The sequence below is a fragment of the Aspergillus brunneoviolaceus genome (assembly GCF_003184695.1).
Source record: "Aspergillus brunneoviolaceus CBS 621.78 unplaced genomic scaffold BO95scaffold_57, whole genome shotgun sequence".
Classification (NCBI taxonomy): Eukaryota; Fungi; Ascomycota; class Eurotiomycetes; order Eurotiales; family Aspergillaceae; genus Aspergillus; species Aspergillus brunneoviolaceus.
In genome coordinates this window covers 1-20,651 of record NW_020290787.1, presented here as the reverse complement: position 1 = coordinate 20,651, position 20,651 = coordinate 1, and the positions used below count along the sequence as shown (strand labels likewise).

The following is a 20,651-nucleotide window of genomic DNA, read 5'->3' as shown; positions in this document are numbered from 1 at the left end:
TATGTAAATACTCCAACCATAAACCATTTTTTTCTGGGGATATCCAACGCAAAGTTCAATCGTTCAATCGTTCATTCACAGTCATCCACCAAAATGCCACACGTGGGCATTATCGGCTCGGGTATCATCGGCCTTCTGTCGGCTCTGGCCCTCACCGATGCCGGCTACCAAGTGACCATCATGGCCCGCGATCTCCCGGGCGATGAGACCCAAGACTGGGCCAGTCCTTGGTGAGATTCTCTGTCTCCCCCCCCAAAAATGTTTATTTCTTCTTACTGAGCTAGCTGCTAAACTACGACGCAACAGGGCCGGCGTATCGATCTTCCCGCACCCCGACGCAGGCGGCGAATCCCTCCAGACCGAGAACTTCAAATACTTCTGGGCATTAGCACATCGCGATCCAACGAGCGGTGTTCAAGTAGGTCAGCCACTCACTCGGAGTGCACATCCTGCTCGTACCATGAACCCCCCACTAACCCGTCCCCTATGATATGGCCAGGTCATAAAAGCAACGGAACACTACGACGACCGCGACGACGATTCCACCATCTGGTACAAGACGGTCGTACCGCGCTACCGTCTGATCCCAAAGGAAAAGCTACCCGATGGAGTGAAGCTCGGATTCACATATACCTCCATGACGATCAACCCCGCATACCTCCTCCCATGGATCCAAAAGCAGCTGCAAGCTCGGGGGGTGACCTTCATCCGGAAGACACTGAGCTCGATCGAAGAAGCTAAGAAGATCACCGGAGCGAAAGTCATTGTCCACGCCTCCGGGCTGGGTGCTTACACTCTCTCCGGCGACAAGAACGTGGAGGCGATCCGCGGACAGACCATGTTCGTCAAGACGGACTTTGTCGACCAGTTGATGATGCATCAGGGCTCGCACTACACCTACGTTATTCCTCGGATGTTCACGAATGGTGCGATCATCGGAGGCGTGAGCCAGCCTGGAAATCTAGATCGTAACGTGGATACAGATCTACGTGCGGATATCCTCCGGCGGGTGAATACGATGACGAATGGCGGTCTGTTGTCGGTTGATCTGGAGAACGATGTCCAAAAGGATATTGTCGCCTTTCGGCCTGGGAGAAAAGGGGGTTATCGGCTGGAAGTCGAGGGGGATGTCGTACATGCCTACGGGTTTGCCGGGCTGGGGTATATCTTTAGTTACGGCGTGGCGTTGAAGGTCCGGGAGCTGGTTGACTCGATTGTGTGGCAGGATGAGGTTCCAAGGAGTCGTCTTTGATATGCTTTTGTGGGGGCATGCTGTACCGGCCTGACGAAAAGGGGAAGCATCCACGGTTGAAATGGCTACATGAAGCACATTATGCATGATTCTCACGGGAAGGAGGAGCCATACAGAGCTATCAATAAGTCAGGGGAGGCGTACCTAGGCTGGACATAGTTCTCGTGTTACAGAAGATAATTGGGCAAGTAAACGTAAAGCAGGGGAGCACTTGCCTATCAGGCTTCTGCCTAGATCTTGATAGATTTGCCACCAAATCTACTTTGCCTGCAATCAAGACTTCTCCTCTAGATAACTTCCAGGTGATACGCATCTCGATAAGAGACCTAGTTCGGGAACAAACATGTAACTGGTTATTCACGCCGCATGGGGATGATCTCCTAGCCCCACCCTCGGCGTAAATGTGCAATGGGGACATGAAGCACTCATCATACTCTTCTTCTCCGGAAGGAGTTTCCATATTCTCTCCTTTATCTGCTTCCCCGCATCCCCATATCTCACAGATGGGCCACACTAAGCGCAATCAAGCAATAACCGGGGATGCGCCAGGTCTAGATAATTGGTGCACCCGTAGGGGTATTGAAATGCCACTTGTCCAGAATCCATGTCTATGTTTTCTACACCTCCTACCAACGTTATGTCTACCATGAAGAAACAAGAAGCCTCTGATCCTGACCGGGACAGCATTGCCCCTGCGCAATCACAGATTGATGAAGCATCTAGCGAGCCGATTCAAGATGATGCTGTATTCGGTGAGATCCGTGAAGGGGATACCAACTATCGGAATGTGAGGTCTTTGAGAATTTCTTCAAGAATCAACCCATCAAACTGACACAGCCTAGGTGAGCTGGCTGGGAACCACAGCTCTCATGATTAAAACTCAAATCGGCCTGGGAGTTCTTTCGATGCCTAAAGTCTTCGATATCCTTGGAATAGTGCCCGGAATAATCCTTCTTCTAACGATCGCCGGGATGACATCTTGGTCGAACTGGATGGTGGGTGTCTTCAAACTACGCCACCCCAATGTTTATGGGATTGACGACGTGGGGAAAATGATGTTTGGACGCTTTGGCTATGAATTACTCGGTGCAGCATACACTTTGTGTGAGAGCTTACTTTTCAAGATGATTTTGACCCGGGCTCTAACCTCTTGCTAGACTGGATCTTTGTTGGTGGTTCGGCTCTGTTGAGCATCTCGATTTCCCTGAACGCACTCTCTGACCACGGGGCTTGCACTGCAGTCTTCGTGGCTGTCGCTGCCATTATTGGATTGATCTTCTCCAGCATCCAAACCCTTGGTCGTATCAGCTGGTTGGCCTGGGTAGGTGCTGCCTGCATCATTACTGCAGGTATGTTGAGCTGAGTCCCTCCAAATATTCATTTGAAACTAAATGATCGCCAGTCTTTATCCTCACGATCGCCGTTGGAATCCAAGGTCATGCTCCCATGACAGACGGCGTGATCCCAGCGCCAGATTACAAACTCTTTGGCAATCCGACCTTTGTCGAGGCCATGACTGCTCTCTCCACCATCTCCTTGACCTACGCGGGAACCCCGGCGTTCTTCAACATCGTCTCGGAGATGCGTGACCCGCGACACTTCACTCGAGCCCTAACCATCTGTCAAGTCACTGTCACGGTCATTTACATTGTAGTCGGAACAGTCGTGTACTACTACTGCGGATCGCATGTTGCATCACCCGCTCTGGGTTCTGCGGGGATCTTGATCAAGAAGATCAGCTACGGATTCGCTCTTCCGGGGCTGGCTGTCTCCGCCACTCTCATGCTTCATGTGAGTCTGCGCTGCCGATTCCAACATCTTGACTGATGTTCCAACATCACTAACATTACACAAGTTACCCGCTAAACACATCTTTATCCGCATTCTTCGGGGCACCAGACACCTGACCGGCCAGACTCGGACCCACTGGATCGTGTGGCTCGGGTCCACCTTTACGGTGACCTCGGTCGCATATATCGTCGCAAGCAGCATCCCGGTCTTTAGCGATCTGGTATCACTTGTGGGGGCTCTTCTCGCCACGTCGTTATGCTTTCAACCGATGGGATGTATGTGGCTGTATGACAACTGGGGGCCGGGCCGGCAGAAGAAGTCTCTGCGGTGGTGCTTGATGGTTGCCTGGTGTATCTTTGTCATCCTGACCGGCTTCTTCTTGACGATAGGGGGAACATACAGCTCCATAGTGAGCATCATTTCGTCTTACGAGAAGACCGGGGGGTCCTCTGCCTGGTCTTGCGCCAATAATGATAACTAGGGAACCCTGGGTACTGTTGAATCTGTGCATTTATGTATATAAGCGGGCAACAGCAGGACAGTGACTGTCTCTTGTACCTAGTTCCAGTGAGACAATCGAGTGAAGCTTTTTGAAAGTTGTTGTGCATACGTTCAACCCTTCCAGGAGAGATCCTAGTATTAGGGCTACTGTCCCCAAACCCAGTAGATGTCTTTTCTCATTGCTCTAAAATCGAGCCAAAAGCTCTTCTGCAGGCTTATGTTCTCAGAAAGTGGTTTACTTTCATAAGCTGTTAGGGCCCTGTCCTCACTTGCAGACATCAACACACCTTTTGCGATCGGAGGCTCCGGTCGGGTGCATACCAAGTACTGTGCACATATGACGTTGAGGTTCGCTTCCCAATAGGCCCTGTCTGGGTATAAGTATAACGACCTCCAGGCTATAGGGAGTAGTTCACAAAATCGGAAAGACATCCTTATCAGATGATGTGTTCAGATCTACCCCAGCTTTCAGGGCTGACGCCCAACCTTCCGAATTCGGAGTTCCGCGGAACCACCTGCCAACTCAGGCGATCAACTGGAGGGGCAGCTTGGAAACATCCCCCATCGATGAATTTGTCGCCAGAAACTCGAGGTACTTAAGTGAGTACCAGTCCGAGCTGTGTTTAATGACATCTCAATCAGAAACCTATTACTTTCAATCCTGAATTGTGCTCAGTCCTCTCTCCTCCACCCCAGAACCCATCGTCGATCCAGACCGTAACCATCCACCACGATAACTACAATCAACAGCACAATGGCCGACCTCCACGGAATCATGGTGGCGCTGATCACCCCCTTCACCGACGACCAGACGGCGATCGACGCCCCGCGCCTCCAGGCCCTGATCGAGCGCCTGATCAAAGCCGGCGTGCACGGGCTCGTCCCCGGCGGCAGCACCGGCGAATTCACCGCCATGACCATCCCCGAGCGCAAACAACTGACCGAGCTCGTCGTCAAGTATGCGGACGGCCGCGTGCCCGTCATCGCCGGCACGGGGGCCCTCACCACGCGGGAGACGCTGGAGCTCTCCCTGCACGCCGCCGAGGCCGGCGCCACAGCGCTGATGGTGGTGCCCCCCTTCTACGACGCAGTCACCCTAACCGAACTCAAGACCCTGATGGCCGAGATCACGCAAGCGACGCAGCTGCCCATCGTGTACTACAACATCCCCTCCGCCACGGGGCTGAAACTGACGCCCGCGGAGCTGGCGAGTCTGTCGGAGGTGGGCGTGCGCTACCTGAAGGATACGTCGGGCGACGCGCCGGCCCTGACGGAGATGCTGTTCGGGCTGTCGGATCGGATCACCGCGTTCAACGGCTGGGACACGCTGACCTTCTACGGGCTGGCGGCGGGCGCGCGTGGCGGGGTCTGGGGCGCGGCCAACATCATCCCCGAGCTGGCGGTCGAGCTGTGGGAGGCGGTCGCCGTGCGCGGCGATCTGGCCCGGGGCCGCGAGCTGTGGGCCAAGGCCTGGCCCGTCTGCAAGTTCCTCGAGTCCCATAACTATGCCGCCGCCGTCAAGACGGGGCTGGAGTTGACGGGGACCCCCACCGGTGGCGTGCGCAGGCCGTTTCACATGTTGGGGACGGAGGCGCAGGAGGAGTTTAAGGTGCTGATTCAGGGGGCTGGGGTGAAGACTGTTTAACTTATTGTTTTCAAGATGAATATATGCGCGGGTTTGTTTTGCGCATATGTCAATGAATGTCCAAAGATTGATGCTCTTGATGCTTGGTTGTAGCAGGTTCAGTCCACTGGTATGGTACGCTCAAAGTCCGGATGCGGCCAAAGCTGGATTGAATCTCGTCATGTCATAGTATGCGAGAGGTATTTTGTCTCCAGGCGGAAGTGTAGTGCGGAGACAGTGATCCTACCGGACGAGGTTATATGGGACCCATCCTGCAGATCATTTCTGATGACCTTATCACAGAATCAACAGACAAGTGTCGGATCTTAGCGGCGACGCTAGAAAGAATGTACAGTCCAGACGTAGCTAAAAATACCTTGGAGCCTCAGCCTCGCCGTGCTTGCCGTGATAGCCGGCGCCCTAGTCAGGCACCCCTGTCAATGAGTTCCACTCCAGACAATGACCTATAGGCCCAGAGTCACGTTATAATGACCATATTCCCGTTCATACGATTGTGATAAGGGAGGAAAAGTATGACCCACGAGAGCAAAAAGGAGAAGGATACTCAAGCATGCCATTCAGTAGTGGGGATCGCGCGACCGTCACAAGCTCTCCGCGCACTGACCCGACCCTTGCCCCGGTCGCCACTTACTTGCTTACTTACTTGGACAAGCGACCCGCCCGATGGTGTTGTCTTTTCCATCCTTGTTCTAGACCTCGGCATCGCCCCATTCGGGAAGAGGGGTTCGCTTTCCACTGATTGGGTGATTTTCAAGAGCCGGTACGCGCGAATGGTGTTTGCTTTTCGGGTACCGTGCTCTCGGGAATGAGGGGAACATTTAGGTCAGTGGCGCTGACGCAGCGCTACTTGCGGGCTGTCTCGTGTTTGCTTGGGGGTATAGTGGACGTTGCGGGCTGGGATCCTGGAGCTCGACACGTACGCGTGCCAGGATCATCCGCTGTCGACTGGGCTGGGAATCTTGGTAGTGTGATGATGACGGCAGCGAGGCACCGTGTCTATTCGAGGGTTGGGAAATTGCGGAAGGCGCTCCGTTATTGACGTTGAATCCGTTCAAGGTAGTGCACTACATGACTCTGGAGTCTTGTATATAGGCATGAACTCGAGCGAGATTGTGCTGAGTAAGACAACTAGGTTGCCCAGGCGATTGAACATAAGGACAGGTCTGGATTCTAACTCTTATGAGATAAAAGTGGCATGATAGAGAGATATGTTTGTTCCAAACCGAGTTAGAGATCTCAAGGGCCCTTAGTGAAGATTCATTGCATGAAGATCATTGAAATATGTAGTGTACCCGTGGAGAGACCCTTGATGTAGGGCAGGTTTCCTGATCCCAGATGATAAAGTAGGACAGGAAGAGCAGGGCAATGAGGGAACCGAGCCTCTCACGTCAGAGAAGGTCAGCATGATACTGACGGTACATAACATATCATTGGGTAGAAGTCATCCTCCTACTTCTTCGCGTCCTGGTTCTCTGACTAGCGACGCATTAACCTGACCCGGTCGGATTGAGAATGGATCCAGCCATGCCAGGAAGTCGATGCAGTGAGATGGTTGCAGAGATCGGACTAGCACCAGATATCCTGCTGCGAGGGGCAATCTTCCTTGGCCATGCCTGCTCTAGTTCTTTCTCTTCAGCATCTTGAGATGCTGCCATCCATGATCCGATCACTTGCAACTCTCACCGCGATCATAGTGAAATTCTGTTCAGGAAAGTCCAAGAATAGGTCTTTGAAATTGTGAACCTCGGAAAGATCCTTTTAAGCATAGAGTCAGTGTACCAGACTCACAATAAAAGGTGTTAAATGGCTAAACATCATCTGGCCACGCAGGGTGGTGGTTCAATGCACAGTGGCAGGGCGTGTTGTCTTTCAAGTGCTGACTTGCATCGAAATGGCCCCCCAAACAATTTCCTGTCCAGCAAACGGAACCTTCATGCTTGGGTCTAACTCCTTGCATAACCAGGCTGAAGGATTTCGAGATTCCGCGTGCAGGGGTAAATGGGCCATGATGAAAGTGAAAAGCAGGTTGGACTGGCTGTTAAGAGGTAGATGCGGGAAGAAGTGGAGCGGATTACTCCCAAGGTTGCCGCTCAGGTTAGCCCGATTGTGAATACCTCATCTCTTCTCATGTCACTTCGTTCCTTCCTTCGTGGTTTGTCATGATACACCGCTGTTTGACACTGGTGAAGCGGAAGCGGAAGGGAGAGACGCAAGGGGGGAGGGAGGTCAGCTGGCAAGAATGCGGAAAAAGCGGATAAGGAGAGGGGTCGTGAGGAGAAGGGGAAACATGAGGACGGCTTGGATGACAGCTTGTTCAAATGATGACAGCATTTGCTAAAGAGTGAGATGACGGGCCTTCGAAGTGAATTCTTGATGTGGAGAGGGGACATTTTAGGTCCGTGCCACTCGTCGGACTTTAGGGTTCGGTGATGCGCGGAGATGACTGCTATTCTTGGACCGGGCTTGTGCATGCGGTGGCTGAAGGGCGTCGCAGTGGGTGTTTACAAAATCCCGGAAACGAGTATTTCCGTCCAGTGTTTTGACTCGTCGAGCCAACAGTGGCCGCGATATTAAAAGCATCTGATATCATGCGGGGGAGGCAGCCAGCATTCCTCCTGGCTGATCCGGGGGCCGCGACTGAGATGCCGAGCTCCCGGATTGGAGAACCGAACAGCCACGACTGGGTCTGGCTGACAGGCCTTAAGCCTTTTTGGTCGCGGCTCCATGCAGCTGCATAATTGGGTCTGGATCATCTGCACCAGGAAAATCAAGCATTGGACAAGAATTCCCCGCACGCGGGAGGGGCAGATGTGCAGTACAGTACATACACACCTCGCTTCCGTTAGTAGGTCAGTTATGGTAATTATTCGTCAGAGTCGTTCAACGAGCTCCACTACAAACTGTTATCCTCGCTTACTGCACAACGTACGTGTGCTGCAGATTCACAACAGGTAGACATACCGTGCTTGCGTGGAAGCTGCACCTAACAAGGTCCCCCTGTCTCCACGATTGTGCCGAAGAGATCAACTCTTAAACGGCTAGCCCTTATGAGCCCCTCCCTACCTTCATCTCCTGCCTAGGTCACCTACCGACCAAAAACAACAAACCACCTTTTCTGAGAACTCATGATTACCAGTATCTCCACTTGGTAAGCAGCTGTGCGCCCAGCCAGCGGACTGCGCAATGGCTGCAGCCCTAGCCCTTCCCAACATGTCTCCGCTTCGTGAGGGGTAAGCAAAAGATCGAGCAGCGAATATAGCTGGTTCAACGTCATCTCGACCAGCTGCAGCGTGAGGGGAAGGATTGCTGCGGGCCTGTGGTCCCGAAAAATTGAGCCCAAAATTGGGCCAGGGCTATAAATAAGAATCTGCAGGACGCGTTGCAGTGCTCCTTTCCGTTCAAACAACCATTTTCATCTTCTCAATCTCCTCTTCTCAAATCTTTCACGCGCAGAGACACGATGAAGTCTGCATTGTTACTTTCTCTCCCTCTCGCGACGCTGTTCGCCTCGCGGATCCAAGGTGCCCCGACGAGCAACCCCCCACTGCGGGGATCGGAAGACCTACTTGGGTATTCCTCGTCGAACACGCTCTCCGATCAGACGACGGAAGACATCACGTACACGCCGGTGGACGGTCAAACCGATGACGCCGATCTCGGCGTGTACCTCGATTTTGAGGATTCGGATAGTCCGCAGCCAATCCGGGGGAACAAGGGCGCGACGAATCCAGGTCCAAGTAAGGCTTCCCCCTTTTAAGCCATTGAGAAACAGAGTTTTTAATGTGATGGCACACTTCTGCAGGAAACACCGACTACGATCGCATCAACAGTGACAAATTGGCGCCCCCTGGCACGGATGAAGGACAGACAATCAATGCGCAATGGCCCATGGGTGAGTGTTTTCCTTTGTCTGGTTAAGCTTTGCCACTGACGGGTTAAACAGGACTCAGTCACAACCGGTAAGTCGGCCCATTGCAAGTACCGAAGCAATACTAATTCAATAGGCTCGGAATGAATGAATCCGGATGGGCGCGACAGGAGAATACTGTGGTGATGCCAGGAGCTACGAAAATGGCCGGAGTGGATATGCGCCTGGAGGCTGGGGCGTATCGTGAACTGCACTGGCATGTCGCGGCCGAGTGGTCGTTGGTTTTAAACGGATCATGTCGCATTGAGGTGAGCTCTGTTCCGAACTCGCTGGTTGCGATTTTCCTGATACTCTCACTAACTAACGGGCTTGTGCAGGCTGTGAACGCAAATGGACAGACCTTTGTCGATGACGTAACAGCCGGCGATGTCTGGTTTTTCCCTCCGTACGTCCCTAATTTGTCCCTAATATGTCCCCAGGTTTGCGACATGAGCTTGATAAGCTGGGCGCCCAATCAGTGACTGACCCAAATTGTGAAAAGTGGAATCCCGCACTCGATCCAGGCCCTGGACTCTGGGGTCGAGTTTCTACTGATCTTCGATGACGGTGCCTTCTCCGAGGACAACACATTCCTCGCCACCGAAGTGTTTGCCCACCAGCCTGTAGGTTTGACCCAATTATCAGCTACTTATTGACTACAGCCACTTATGCTCATTTCCTGGTCGACAGAAATCCGTCCTAGCCAAGAACTTTGACCTCCCTGTCGCCGCCTTCGACGATATCCCCGAGGACGAACTGTACATCTTCCCCGGCACGCCCGCGCCAGCCAACATCAGCGAGCAGAATGTGACCGGCAGCGCGGGCGTTATCCCCCAGAGCCAAAGCTACTCCTACCATTTCTCCGAGCAGCCCGCCCACGAGGTGGAAGGCGGATCCGTCAAGATCGTCGATCCGCTGACCTTCCCCGTCGCCGACAACTTCGCCGCTGCCGTGGTCACCGTGCATCCAGGCGGCATGCGCGAGATTCACTGGCATCCGACCAGCGACGAGTGGACATTCTTCATCCAGGGCCAGGGTCGCGCGACTTTGTTTACCGCGCCCAGCACCGCCACTACATTTGACTTCCGTGCTGGAGACGTGGGGTATTTCCCTCAGTCTAACAGCCATTATATCGAGAACACCGGCGATGAGGATTTGGTCTTTGTCGAGGTATTGCAGGCGGATCAATTCTCTGGTGAGTCCTTCCTTGTTCCTCGCTCGTCAAACTTGCTCTCGCGATACTTTGCTAACCAGAAACCAGACGTGTCGCTCGGCCAATGGATCGGATCTACCCCCAAGCAGATCGTGGCGGACACGTTGCGATTGCCGCAGAGTGCTTTGGATCGACTGAAGACGGAGAAAATGTATGTGGTTGCTGGGTCGAACGAAACCGATGCGTCGGCGCAGTAGAGTGTGGTACACAGCGTGTTCTGTAAGCACTGTTCAGCTAGTACAAGTTGCTCTGCAATAGCACTTCATAGATTTCAAGGTATATGCTCTTGAAGCCCTAGTCTTAGACTCAATCTGGTAGTCGCAGGCGTATTGGACTTGCGGATTTCCAGTCAAAGTGTCAACCAATCTGCATGATCCAAGGGATTGTGTTCTCAGCCTCACTTGCTCATACTCTCAGACGACACAGAGTCCTGGAAATGCACACTCCCATAGAACTTTTTCCTCAGTCTGTGGTGTGTCTGAGTTCTAATCGGGCCTCGTGAGTTTACTGTCACTTCAGCCTCAGGTACCACACGATCTCATACGCGTTGACATCTAAATTTGGTGTCTGACACCACACGGTGTAACGAACGTGTGAGTATGATCGCGATTACATGGTTATGGGGTTGCTGAGCCAGCCTAGTCAGAGGAGTAATTATCAGTGAAGATTGAATCTATTCACCGATCTATGTCGTCTGATCTGGTTATAAGCGGTCTTTGAGATTTAAGGTAGCTGCTTTGAGTGTAGCGTGATATGCTGTTAATATTCGATGATTTCTGTCGCCGGTTGTCGATATCGTCTTATCTCGCTTGTGTTACATATAACTTTCCCTTCTCTTCACCTTTCTTCTTGTCACCATCTCTCCTGCTTACCACGCTTATTTTCGTTTATTGTGCCTGAAATTGTGCTACCTTTTCTGGTCTTTCTTTCTTGTATTCTGGTCATTTATTTCTCAACATTAAGTTATACCCATCCATACTATGATGAGATTTATCCTTCTCCTGTGTCTCTTAGCAAGTCACGCGGTCTCGCTTAACTCGTCAGACTCCGTTTATAATATCACTGTTCATGAACGCGATCGCCTTAGCATCTCACCGCATGATTTTACATGGGTCAAGAAGTGGGCGGCGGTTGGAGACAGCTATACTGCTGGAATCGATAGTGGTAAACTCTTGAGTGGGCGTGCCGATGACCGCAAATGTTCTCGCTACGACCAGTCCTACCCCGGTCAACTCAAGCACGTCTTTGGCCCTCAGGTAAAGCTTTTCGAGTACAAGGCTTGCAGTGGAGCTCGAACACGACAGATCTTCGAGCAGGTCAAGAGTCTCTCCACCAATCTCGACATTGTGGTCATCAGCGCTGGAGGAAATGATCTTTGCTTGGTATGTATCCTTTCCTACCGTGCCTTACCCTTCGTAGCAGGGCAGGCAGAAGCTGAATGGCAATTAGGCCGACATCATCAAGACCTGCATTTTTCAACCCGTTCAGGGCGAAGACAAATGCCAGGAGGTCCTGGACTTGGCGCAGCATAACATCGACACCCTGAAGCCCAACATCCGCGAGATCATCGATATACTGAGGTACAAGCTCAGCTACAACGGAATGATTGTCTGGGTGCTGTACGGCCAATTCTTTAACCTTGAGAATGAGGAGTGCTCCACAAAGCATGACTGGTCTTTCCCCTCTCATTTGAATCAAACAAGCAAACACAATATCACTTGTTTCCACAGTGACTCCCAGAGTAATCTCCGAGCAAACCTCCTTCAGATTTCAACAAACCACTCAAAGGTAAATCCTTCACACCACGAAAGACTACTCACCCCATAAGAGCCTGCTGCTGATCATGATGCTTTTTCTCCCACCCCAATACATCATCCACATCCTCAGTGCCCCACTCGGGAATCAACAACGAATACAGCTCCCCAGTATCTCAGACCTGGGCCTTCTTCATCTCCATTGCCGACCCCAACGCCTCAATCAGCATCCCATCCTCATCCAGATCCACCGCCCACACCATCGTGCCCCCCAGACACCGGCGATTCGCCAGCTCCAGCTTGAGCTTCAGTGTTTCCGTATCATCGTAGCTCACCCACTGATATTGATCCCACGTGAGCACCTTGACGGCATCCTCCTTGTAGAATGTAACATGGGTCCCCGTGGCGTTGGCGCCGAGCACCTTCTGAGTCTCCGTGTTGGACAGCACGCCGGCAGTGGACGTGCACTCGCCGGGGCGACCGCCGGCCGTGAATTGGCAGCCTGGCGTCGTGCAATGTGGGTCTTTCATCGTGAAGCTGCGGCCGTAGAAGCCCAGGCCCAGGTTCACGCGGGCGGGGTTGATGTTGTTGCGGCAGAGGAGCTCGAGGGCGCGGTTGATTTCCGTGAGGTTGGTGTGCGCGTAGGCTTTGTAGGGGTCGTCGTGATTTGTTTTGTCCCATGTTCCGTCTTGTGGCATGGACATGGTTAGTGTGGTTGATAGGAAGAATTGGGATGAGAGAGAAGAGGAACGGGCTCACGAATGTCATAGGTCATCATGTTGAGGAAGTCCACGTGGGGTTCGAGATTGATGATGTCGAAGCCGCGGAGATACCAGTAGGATGCGGGCTATGGATGTTCGCGAGGAGGTTAGTTAGTTGAAGGTGTTTTCATCGCATAATCTCGGAAAGTTGAAGAGCAAAAGATGGAAGCAACGCACCAAAGTAATCTAGATGCCGTATTTTCGCCCCGACTGATTCAAGCGCTCCCTGAGTCGCTTCAGCAGCGTCACGAAATTGACGAAATCTGCTGGGCGACCGCCGTGATCCTCTGACACCGGATACTTCCAGTCCAAGTCCACCCCATCAAATTCGTTGGCCTGCAGGAAGCTGAAGAGCGAGTCGAAAATTGCGTCTTGGGCAGTTTGTGAGGCCGCCAGGTCAGAGAAGAGGAATTGAGTCGGACTGGCATCGTTCATGGCCCAGCCCCCAATGGCGATCCACACCTGCAAGTTTGATTGCTTGCGCTTCAGGGCTGTCACTGCCTTGTACAGCGACGCCGTGTTGTTGTTCATCGGGGCGATGTGGAAGGTCTGAGGGTCGATGTACGCGAAAGCAAAGTTGAGATGCGTGTAGTAGCCGAGAGGGATCTGCTCTGGTGTCATTTCTTTGTTGACAACAAAAATCAAGGCAAGGTTAATTACTATCCCGAGGGGTTCTATTGATACTGACATGTTAACTCTAGACTTCTACAAGTACCATGATCCTCTTCTCTCTCTTCTGGCAGAGACTGCTGTTTCTGCTGTTGACATTCGTCTCCCTGAGCTCTTTGGTTCACGCGTGGGCACAATTCAGTCCATGGAGTAATCATAACCGACTCTGGCCCAACGGGAAGATTTCTATCTGCTTTGATTCTGCCGCAACCGAGCGCAAGTTTAAAACTCTGCTTAATGCAGCCATGGGACTGTGGTATGCTGCGGGCCTGCCCGAGAGCTTCAAGTTACACCCAACCTCAGAGGTCATCTGCAAAAATGGGATCTACGATGTCTTGACGGTCCATGACACCCCTAGCATGTTTGTCACCAACGTTAGGCATGCCCCCGGAGATGCCAAACCCGGGAGAAACGCTCAGACCTTACGCCATGTACCTTTCCACTCCATCGGGCTGGGGCGAAGCCCTCATCATAGGGTCCATTGCGCACGAACTCGGGCATGCATTCGGGCTCGAACACGAGCACCAAGATCCCGCTCTATGGAGGGTAACTGATCAAGGGCCCTGGATCTTTGAATTCCACTGTAGAAACCTGGCAGACTTTGAAGAGAAGACGAAGGGGAAAACTGAGGCAGAGATCTGGGACCTGAAGGTCTGTGTGTGAATTTTAAAACTGCCGCACGGGCTGGATTCAGTGCATTGAATTTTCTGCCGTATCCAAGGGACATCATCGGACCACGTGAGCTTTGGCCACACATCGACGACGTCGATTGGGAATCGATCATGCTATACTCGTCTACCACCGGCGGAATACTAAGAAAGGGCCCTGTTTTGACTACGTACGACGGCAAAGTCTGGAAGGCAAACACCGTACCTTCTGCTATAGATGTGGCTGGATTGGTAGAGATGTATAACTCGCCGCTTGCCAACAACTGGGAGCCCTTTTGGCTTGATCCAAGAAGCCCTCATTTCGAATTGTTTCAGTAATACAGCTCATGCGTCGTGATCGAGTGATTTTGAGAAAGTCTTGGGAGTGTTCCAAGCCTTAGGCTGGCAGAAGGGGCAGAATTGTGGGATACTTGGAGGTGATCGTGTTTTGATATCCGTTATTTGTTTAGTAGTGAATCTTGAACCAAGAGAGTCTGTGAAGATGCGTTAGGAATGCGATTTATTGTAAACCGGGCATCCGAGGAACCGCACGAAGTGAATATTCAAAATATCTCCTAGTCAAGATCCTTTCCCTTCTTGGTTCCTTCTTTTCCGGCTATATAATCTCTCTTATCATAACCCTCTCTTGCTTTTCTTCCTCTTCCTTCCTCTCTTCTCTCCACCTTTCTTCTCTACCCCAACTTCCTCCCTCCCTTGCCATCCTCCCTCTTGTCTTGTCTTTCACCTTTCCATCCTCTTATTGCGAATCCTTTCGTATATCGTCATCTATCTTTGGGTAAGGCGAGATCTGTTCAAGATGACGTCCTTTCATCTCCTGCTGGCATTTCTGCTGGCTCTTGTGGCAGGTAGTAAGGCCACTATGACCCCACCGGCCAACACCACGAGCCTCTCCACTGGATCCACCTACAGTGCGCGCGTGCCTATCACTTCAGACATCATGCCGACTATGCCTCTTACCCCTAGCTCGATTGATACTGCCGGGCCTCCGAGCAAGACACAGCCAGGCCAACCGGGTTCATGCAATCGTTGGTACTGTGTCAAGCCGGGCGACTCTTGCCAAATAATCTCGGAGCGTTCTGGTGCCTCCCTTTCCCTAGATCAGCTGTAAGTCCTGCTTGCCACAATCCAGCGACTGCGCTAATAAACACAGATTGGCTTGGAATCCTGAACTGAAAAAAGACTGCGAGCATCCTCTGATCGACTACTGGGTCTGCGTGGGAATTCCAGGCGGCTCTGGTATGACTCTGGTCTATCCCACTGGCTCGTCGAACGTTTCCATTCCTCCATATGCGTCCTGGACTCCGACCCCAACTCGAAACATTACCTTCGAGCCAGTTGTCCCTGCCCCGACGCAAGCTGGTTTAGTCTCGAGCTGTCAGTCCTTCTACAAGGCTGCTCCGGTATGTACTTCACCTCTCCTTTCATCAAGATATGAGTCTGAGTCAAGCAGAATGATACGTGCGATAACATTCTACTCAAACACGGTCTATTGAATAAGAAGCTTCTTCATCAGTGAAACCCAGCTCTCAAGGACGACTGTTCCGGTTTGAGGCCCGGGTATTACTACTGCATCGCTGCCTATGACAACCTCCCACTTCCTCCCCATGTTACCACTCCGCCCCATCCAACGCCGCAGGGCACAGTGAAGAATTGCACCGCCTGGTACCAGGCTGACAAGGAAGATACTTGCAGCTTGATTGTTACTATGTTTGGCACATTCTCGCGAGAGCAGTTCGTGTCTTGGAATCCTAATCTTGGAAGGGAGTGTCTTAAACTTACCGTATGTTTGCCCCCCACCGTCGCGATTAATCTACTCCAGACCTCTTCTCTTCGACCTTTCTTGATATTTGCGTGTTCCACCCTTCTGACAGTTAGAATGACACGTTGCTTAAACCTAGCCTGGATATTATTACTGTGTCGGTGATGCATCCACCCCCTCAACTCGTACTGCCAAACTTCCTGCACCAACCGATTTCCCCACCACCTATCCTCATCAACCTCGAGTAACCCGTGATTGTAACAAGTGGTGGCTAGTCGGGCCGTGAGTCTAATATTTCTTTCTTGCCTTTTCCATGAAAAGAAGATTCGTTTCTCGCATCCCAGTCTTCCGCCGACGCTAACATAATATTGCCTATAGGACCGATACTTGCCTTCTGATCACTCTGGCCAACGAAATCTCCGTCAAGGTCTTCTATACCTGGAACCCCGATGTTGTGGGCCCGAACAAAATGTGCGAATACCTGCCTGCAGGGTTTGAGATGTGTGTGGGAGTCGCTGCCTCTGCCCCAAGCAGTAAACCTACACCTTCTCCATATAGCACTCGGATTGCCAGCAGCAGTGCTCCGCCAGCGAGTACCCCATATGTGTCTGAATCTACGCACTGTTCTGGCTCGGTGACTTTCATTGTCACTTCTAGTCACACCTCTATGCCCGCTCCGACGACGGCCACAACCACCTCGTGTCACGGAACTGGTTCTATCACATATGGTCCCAGTTCCAGGCTCGAGTTCTTCTACCGTAGCGACGGGCCACTGCAGTCACTCCAGCTGCGGCTCTATTACTTCTGTTACGGTTCCAAGTGCGAATCACACGACAACAGTGAGCGGCAAGTGCAGTTACTCCAGCTGCGGCTCTATGATTTCCACTTCTATCGCCGATCACACCGTGATTATCACCACCCACTGTGGACATGAACCAGGCTCCGGTTGCAGCACTGTCACAATCACAAGCTACCGCACTGACAGCCCGAGCTCGAGAACTGACTTTATGCCTATTACTACCATCCACCCCCTCATCCCGATTCCGGACCACATCACTACGGTCACCTACTGTCCTCACAAATCATCGGGGTCGAACTGTATCCCAGTTCCTTCCACCAGTTACAGCCCTCGTACCGTGACCCACACAGTTACCACTCGATGCTGAGGATAGAAGAGGTTGTTTCCAGTCAACGATCGACACGGGACGCATCGAGCAAACATCGGTGATCATCTTGATGAGTCGTACTCCGACGTTTTGGTGACTCTTTGGGAGTTCGGTTGATGATTGGAAAACAAGACTTAGTTCAAACCATTTGCAGTTTTGATTTCCTTAAGTTATGGTTTGTTGATTAACCAGAATGCACATCCACTTTAATGAATTGCTTGGTCTCAAGTAGTATCATCCGTGCCACCTGAACAACATCATTATCTAAGTAGACTGAAACTCCTATCAAACTCAGCCATAAACTAGTATACTAGACAATATCCCTTCTCAAACTCATCGCAATTCCCCTTCTAGTTCCCTAACAAACCACCCCCGCCAACGCCCCGGCATCACTAACCCCCCACCCCACCTCCTCCACCCCGTCCGTGACCACCTTCAAATGCTCCTCCCCGCGGACCTCGACCCGCAGCGCAAACGGCAGCGGATGACTGACCACCCCCGGCGCAAACTCCGCCTTCAACGGCGCATCACCCCGCGGAATGAACCGGAACACAGCCAGCGACTGCGCGATCGTCAGGAAGATGGTATTGTCAGCCAGCAACCGGCCGGGGCAGATGCGGCGCCCGAACCCGAACGCCAGATTGTGGGGGTCCAGCTGGGGTTCAGACGAGAGGAATCGAGTCGGGTCGAACTTGCTCGGGTTGGGGTAGATGGTCGGGTCTTGGGTCATTTGCCTTTTCGCCTCCCTTGTCAGTATATGGTTTCATGGTGGACGTCGGGTGGAGATAGCGCGCGAATGGGTTCGTATGGGTTAGAGTAGGAGAAGGGAGGAAAGAACATACCATATATGCGGGATGATGATCGCCCCCTTGGGGATCAGATATCCCTCGTAGATGTCATCCTCCGTGCACTGGTGCGGGATCCCTGTGGGTGCGATCGGGTGCCAGCGCAGGGCCTCCTTCACGAGCGCATCGATGTATGGGAGGTTCTCGCGGTCGGCGAAGGTGGGCAGACGGGCGCGTCCCACTACGCGCTCGAGTTCCTCGTAGGCCTTGTCCTGGATTTCCGGGTGGAGGGCCATTGCGAGGAAGAATGTGGAGAGGACGGAGACGGTCTGTTCGATTCGGATCAGTTCACGTTGTTCGTCAGGGTGACTTGGCTGGTCCCTAGGGAGGGATGGTGTGACGAACCGTATCAGCTCCTCCAGTATAGAGTGACCCCGCAGTCCATTTGATGACATGCTCCTCCTCCGGCGTCAGGGTATCCAGATCGCGTCCCTCGAGCAGGCTCGACACATATGAGGGGGTGAACTTCTCCCGCTGCATCTGCTGGCGCACGAATTGGTAGGGCTTCTCGACGGTGGTGAGCAGGATGCGGTTCCACGCGAGTCCCGTGCGTTTGAAGCCGGCGCCAGGGAACCATGCGGGGACGTGTTTCACTACGTTCAGACTTCATTAGTCGACGAACGTATCTAAGACACACACACACAAAGAGGAAGGCACACAGAGTGGGATTGTATCGACCAACCAGCGACCCGGGCTTCCTGCGATAGAGAACTGGTCCATGGCCTCGTTGGCCAGGTCGACGAGGGGATCGCGTCCATGCGGTTCGATCGTGTACCCGTACGCGATCTTGAGAATCACCGCCCCGGCCTCGCTGGCAACGCCACGATCAGTATCAGATGTGCAGAGAGGAACAATACACAGAAGTACCTACGTCCGGATATGCTGGACCAAGTCCTCCGGGCGATCGAGCACGCGCATCAGGAACCGCCGCACCTCCACCTCCTGCAGCGAATTGAATCGTGCCGTCGTCGTCTTCGTCCCCAGCACGCGATGCATCACTTTCCGGTAGGCACGGAACTGATCGCTGTAGGTCTGCATCGCCAGGGAGCCATTCCAGCCAACACTATAGTAGTTACCAACCGTAGTGAACTGCGTTAGCTCTTGTGATTCGTGATCAAAGGACTCAAATTTGAGGCCGACACGCACATCTCTCCCGCAAAGGTAAGTCGGGGCCGCGACGAATAGATGTTTGAGCGCTTCTCGAGCAGATCGAACGCCATGCGAGCATCATTGATAATCACCATGGTTTGTCCCAGAATGGTCAGGGAGCTGATCGGACCTGTGGAGAGGGGTGCATTAGGTCGAGGACTCATGAATTATTCTAGTGGGAGATTTGTCTCAAAGGGGATAGTGAAGCGGCTATTTCGAGCATAACTCAAATTCAAATACTGATCGATTGCAAGGTAAAAAGCAAGAAGAGGCGAGCAGAAGCAACCACAGTTGGGGGGGGAGTGAAAAAAAGCAATACCGTAGCGCTCCTTAAACTGCAGCCAGTGCCTCCATTCCTGCACTCCTGGCGGCGGCAAGTCGGCCAGATTGCCAATGATGGGCTTGCCTTTCGGCCCCGGTGGCAGAGGAGCGGATGATCGCGATCGGGACAAAAGTCGAGACAGCAAGAAATAAAGTAGACTCAGCCCGATCAGGCCCTGAATTAAGGTCGTTGTCGTCATGGTGGGACAACGATGAAACGCGAGGTGAGGGCGTACACTTCTGAAGGAGTGAACAGGTCAAGCGCAAGAAGCAGAAAGTACCGGGGGTGGCACCCTCTTATTAGATTAAATCTGACTTGTCTACAGGCAGACGAAAGCACGGACATCTCTCCACAGGAGCCTTGACGTCGCGGAAATGTCAGTGTGCGAGCAGGAATGCTCAAAAACATGGATTTGGATTAGTCTGATGCAGCAGGTGGAGGTGTTTCTGTCATGCCCATATTAATCCCCGATACCGGATTGGTCACTGAAGGTGTGCAGAGTAGTACAAGGGGGAATTGTGCTGTACATATAGAACTGACCTATCCATCTGCGTGTTCTTCTTTCCTAGCCCCCCTCATTCTTGAACACCTGGGATGTGCAGTAAGTTACGGAGTACCTAACACAAAAATGTCAGGGCCGTGAATGACAAACTAGAGTCCGGCTGCGCAGTAAGGTAACAACCTCGGTCGACCGATAAGCCCAGGTGAGCTCCGACGGTTGACATTTTCGCCAGCCTGTGTGGCCGTTACGACAAGAGGGGGTCTGCAGAAGTCTATTTGACAGATATGGAGACGCAAAGAAATCGCCTTCACTGAGTGGCGAACGGGGATGGACTAATCACTTAAGTTGGTTTAGTTTTATCCACCGACGCGGAGGGGTGAAAAAGTACCCCATCGCCCCAACCAATAACGCATCCTGTTTCAGGAGCCTGAAAGACGCTCGGACACACGCCAGTAGACAGGTGGATCCTGTCAAAGCTGCCAGAAAACAGGAATGTTGCGACCGTGGAAGAAATCACAGAATTCTTCAAAAGTGTATCATGGCCTGGCCGGCCATGCCCTAATCGCGGAGAACCGGTGACATGCAATCAAGCAACAGCAGAATTCGGAAGATACTCCGTGATCAACTTCCACGATGTTTATTGCGATAGAATTTAGTCAAATTCAGGCAGTGGTTACGACATGTGTAAATGCTCCGACCATGCATACGGAGAACTTGCCTATCTCATCCTCCTCCTCCTCCTCCTCC

The 20,651-nt window shown here is 52.4% G+C and overlaps 9 protein-coding genes across 9 annotated transcripts; 7 read left to right on the top strand and 2 right to left on the bottom strand.

Annotated features, from left to right (window-relative positions):
• Positions 1-93: 93 nt before the first annotated feature.
• On the top strand, positions 94-1,252 carry BO95DRAFT_502528 (FAD-dependent oxidoreductase; the record flags this gene model as incomplete). The annotated part of the gene is made up of 3 exons (XM_025591049.1): positions 94-230; positions 307-418; positions 500-1,252. 3 exons carry the CDS (start codon positions 94-96, stop codon positions 1,250-1,252), a joined length of 1,002 nt encoding a protein of 333 aa, XP_025439552.1.
• A 646-nt stretch (positions 1,253-1,898) lies between these two features.
• BO95DRAFT_502522 (amino acid transporter) lies at positions 1,899-3,894 on the top strand (the record flags this gene model as incomplete). Its single annotated transcript, XM_025591048.1, has 5 exons — positions 1,899-2,039; positions 2,095-2,356; positions 2,410-2,601; positions 2,655-3,043; positions 3,108-3,894. 5 exons carry the CDS (start codon positions 1,899-1,901, stop codon positions 3,522-3,524), a joined length of 1,401 nt encoding a protein of 466 aa, XP_025439551.1. The 3' UTR covers positions 3,525-3,894.
• Positions 3,895-5,445, top strand: BO95DRAFT_215391 (dihydrodipicolinate synthase family protein). Its single transcript, XM_025581150.1, has 2 exons — positions 3,895-3,908; positions 3,973-5,445. The coding sequence occupies exon 2, from the start codon at positions 4,299-4,301 to the stop codon at positions 5,187-5,189; it is 891 nt and encodes a 296-aa protein (XP_025439550.1). The 5' UTR covers positions 3,895-3,908; positions 3,973-4,298; the 3' UTR covers positions 5,190-5,445.
• A 3,204-nt stretch (positions 5,446-8,649) lies between these two features.
• On the top strand, positions 8,650-10,506 carry BO95DRAFT_466224 (putative oxalate decarboxylase; the record flags this gene model as incomplete). Its single annotated transcript, XM_025589200.1, has 8 exons — positions 8,650-8,926; positions 8,992-9,081; positions 9,133-9,148; positions 9,194-9,365; positions 9,435-9,502; positions 9,599-9,719; positions 9,787-10,291; positions 10,358-10,506. 8 exons carry the CDS (start codon positions 8,650-8,652, stop codon positions 10,504-10,506), a joined length of 1,398 nt encoding a protein of 465 aa, XP_025439549.1.
• A 786-nt stretch (positions 10,507-11,292) lies between these two features.
• Positions 11,293-12,136, top strand: BO95DRAFT_466223 (SGNH/GDSL hydrolase family protein; the record flags this gene model as incomplete). Its single annotated transcript, XM_025589199.1, has 2 exons — positions 11,293-11,691; positions 11,759-12,136. The coding sequence occupies 2 exons, from the start codon at positions 11,293-11,295 to the stop codon at positions 12,134-12,136; spliced, it is 777 nt and encodes a 258-aa protein (XP_025439548.1).
• A 38-nt stretch (positions 12,137-12,174) lies between these two features.
• On the bottom strand, positions 12,175-13,445 carry BO95DRAFT_502507 (glycoside hydrolase family 18 protein; the record flags this gene model as incomplete). Its single annotated transcript, XM_025591047.1, has 2 exons — positions 12,175-12,751; positions 13,100-13,445. The coding sequence occupies 2 exons, from the start codon at positions 13,443-13,445 to the stop codon at positions 12,240-12,242; spliced, it is 858 nt and encodes a 285-aa protein (XP_025439547.1). The 3' UTR covers positions 12,175-12,239.
• Positions 13,446-13,540: 95 nt separating this feature from the next.
• Positions 13,541-14,479, top strand: BO95DRAFT_455290 (uncharacterized protein; the record flags this gene model as incomplete). The annotated part of the gene is given in 3 exon segments (XM_025588325.1): positions 13,541-13,867; positions 13,887-14,152; positions 14,188-14,479. 3 exon segments carry the CDS (start codon positions 13,541-13,543, stop codon positions 14,477-14,479), a joined length of 885 nt encoding a protein of 294 aa, XP_025439546.1.
• A 478-nt stretch (positions 14,480-14,957) lies between these two features.
• Positions 14,958-17,108, top strand: BO95DRAFT_502505 (LysM peptidoglycan-binding domain-containing protein; the record flags this gene model as incomplete). Its single annotated transcript, XM_025591046.1, has 7 exons — positions 14,958-15,265; positions 15,312-15,561; positions 15,693-15,941; positions 16,060-16,202; positions 16,299-16,421; positions 16,479-16,633; positions 16,656-17,108. The coding sequence occupies 7 exons, from the start codon at positions 14,958-14,960 to the stop codon at positions 17,084-17,086; spliced, it is 1,659 nt and encodes a 552-aa protein (XP_025439545.1). The 3' UTR covers positions 17,087-17,108.
• A 336-nt stretch (positions 17,109-17,444) lies between these two features.
• BO95DRAFT_516625 (cytochrome P450) lies at positions 17,445-19,601 on the bottom strand (the record flags this gene model as incomplete). The annotated part of the gene is made up of 7 exons (XM_025591834.1): positions 17,445-17,820; positions 17,929-18,200; positions 18,277-18,524; positions 18,591-18,742; positions 18,803-18,994; positions 19,078-19,210; positions 19,400-19,601. The coding sequence occupies 7 exons, from the start codon at positions 19,599-19,601 to the stop codon at positions 17,445-17,447; spliced, it is 1,575 nt and encodes a 524-aa protein (XP_025439544.1).
• Between the last annotated feature and the right edge of the window lie 1,050 nt (positions 19,602-20,651).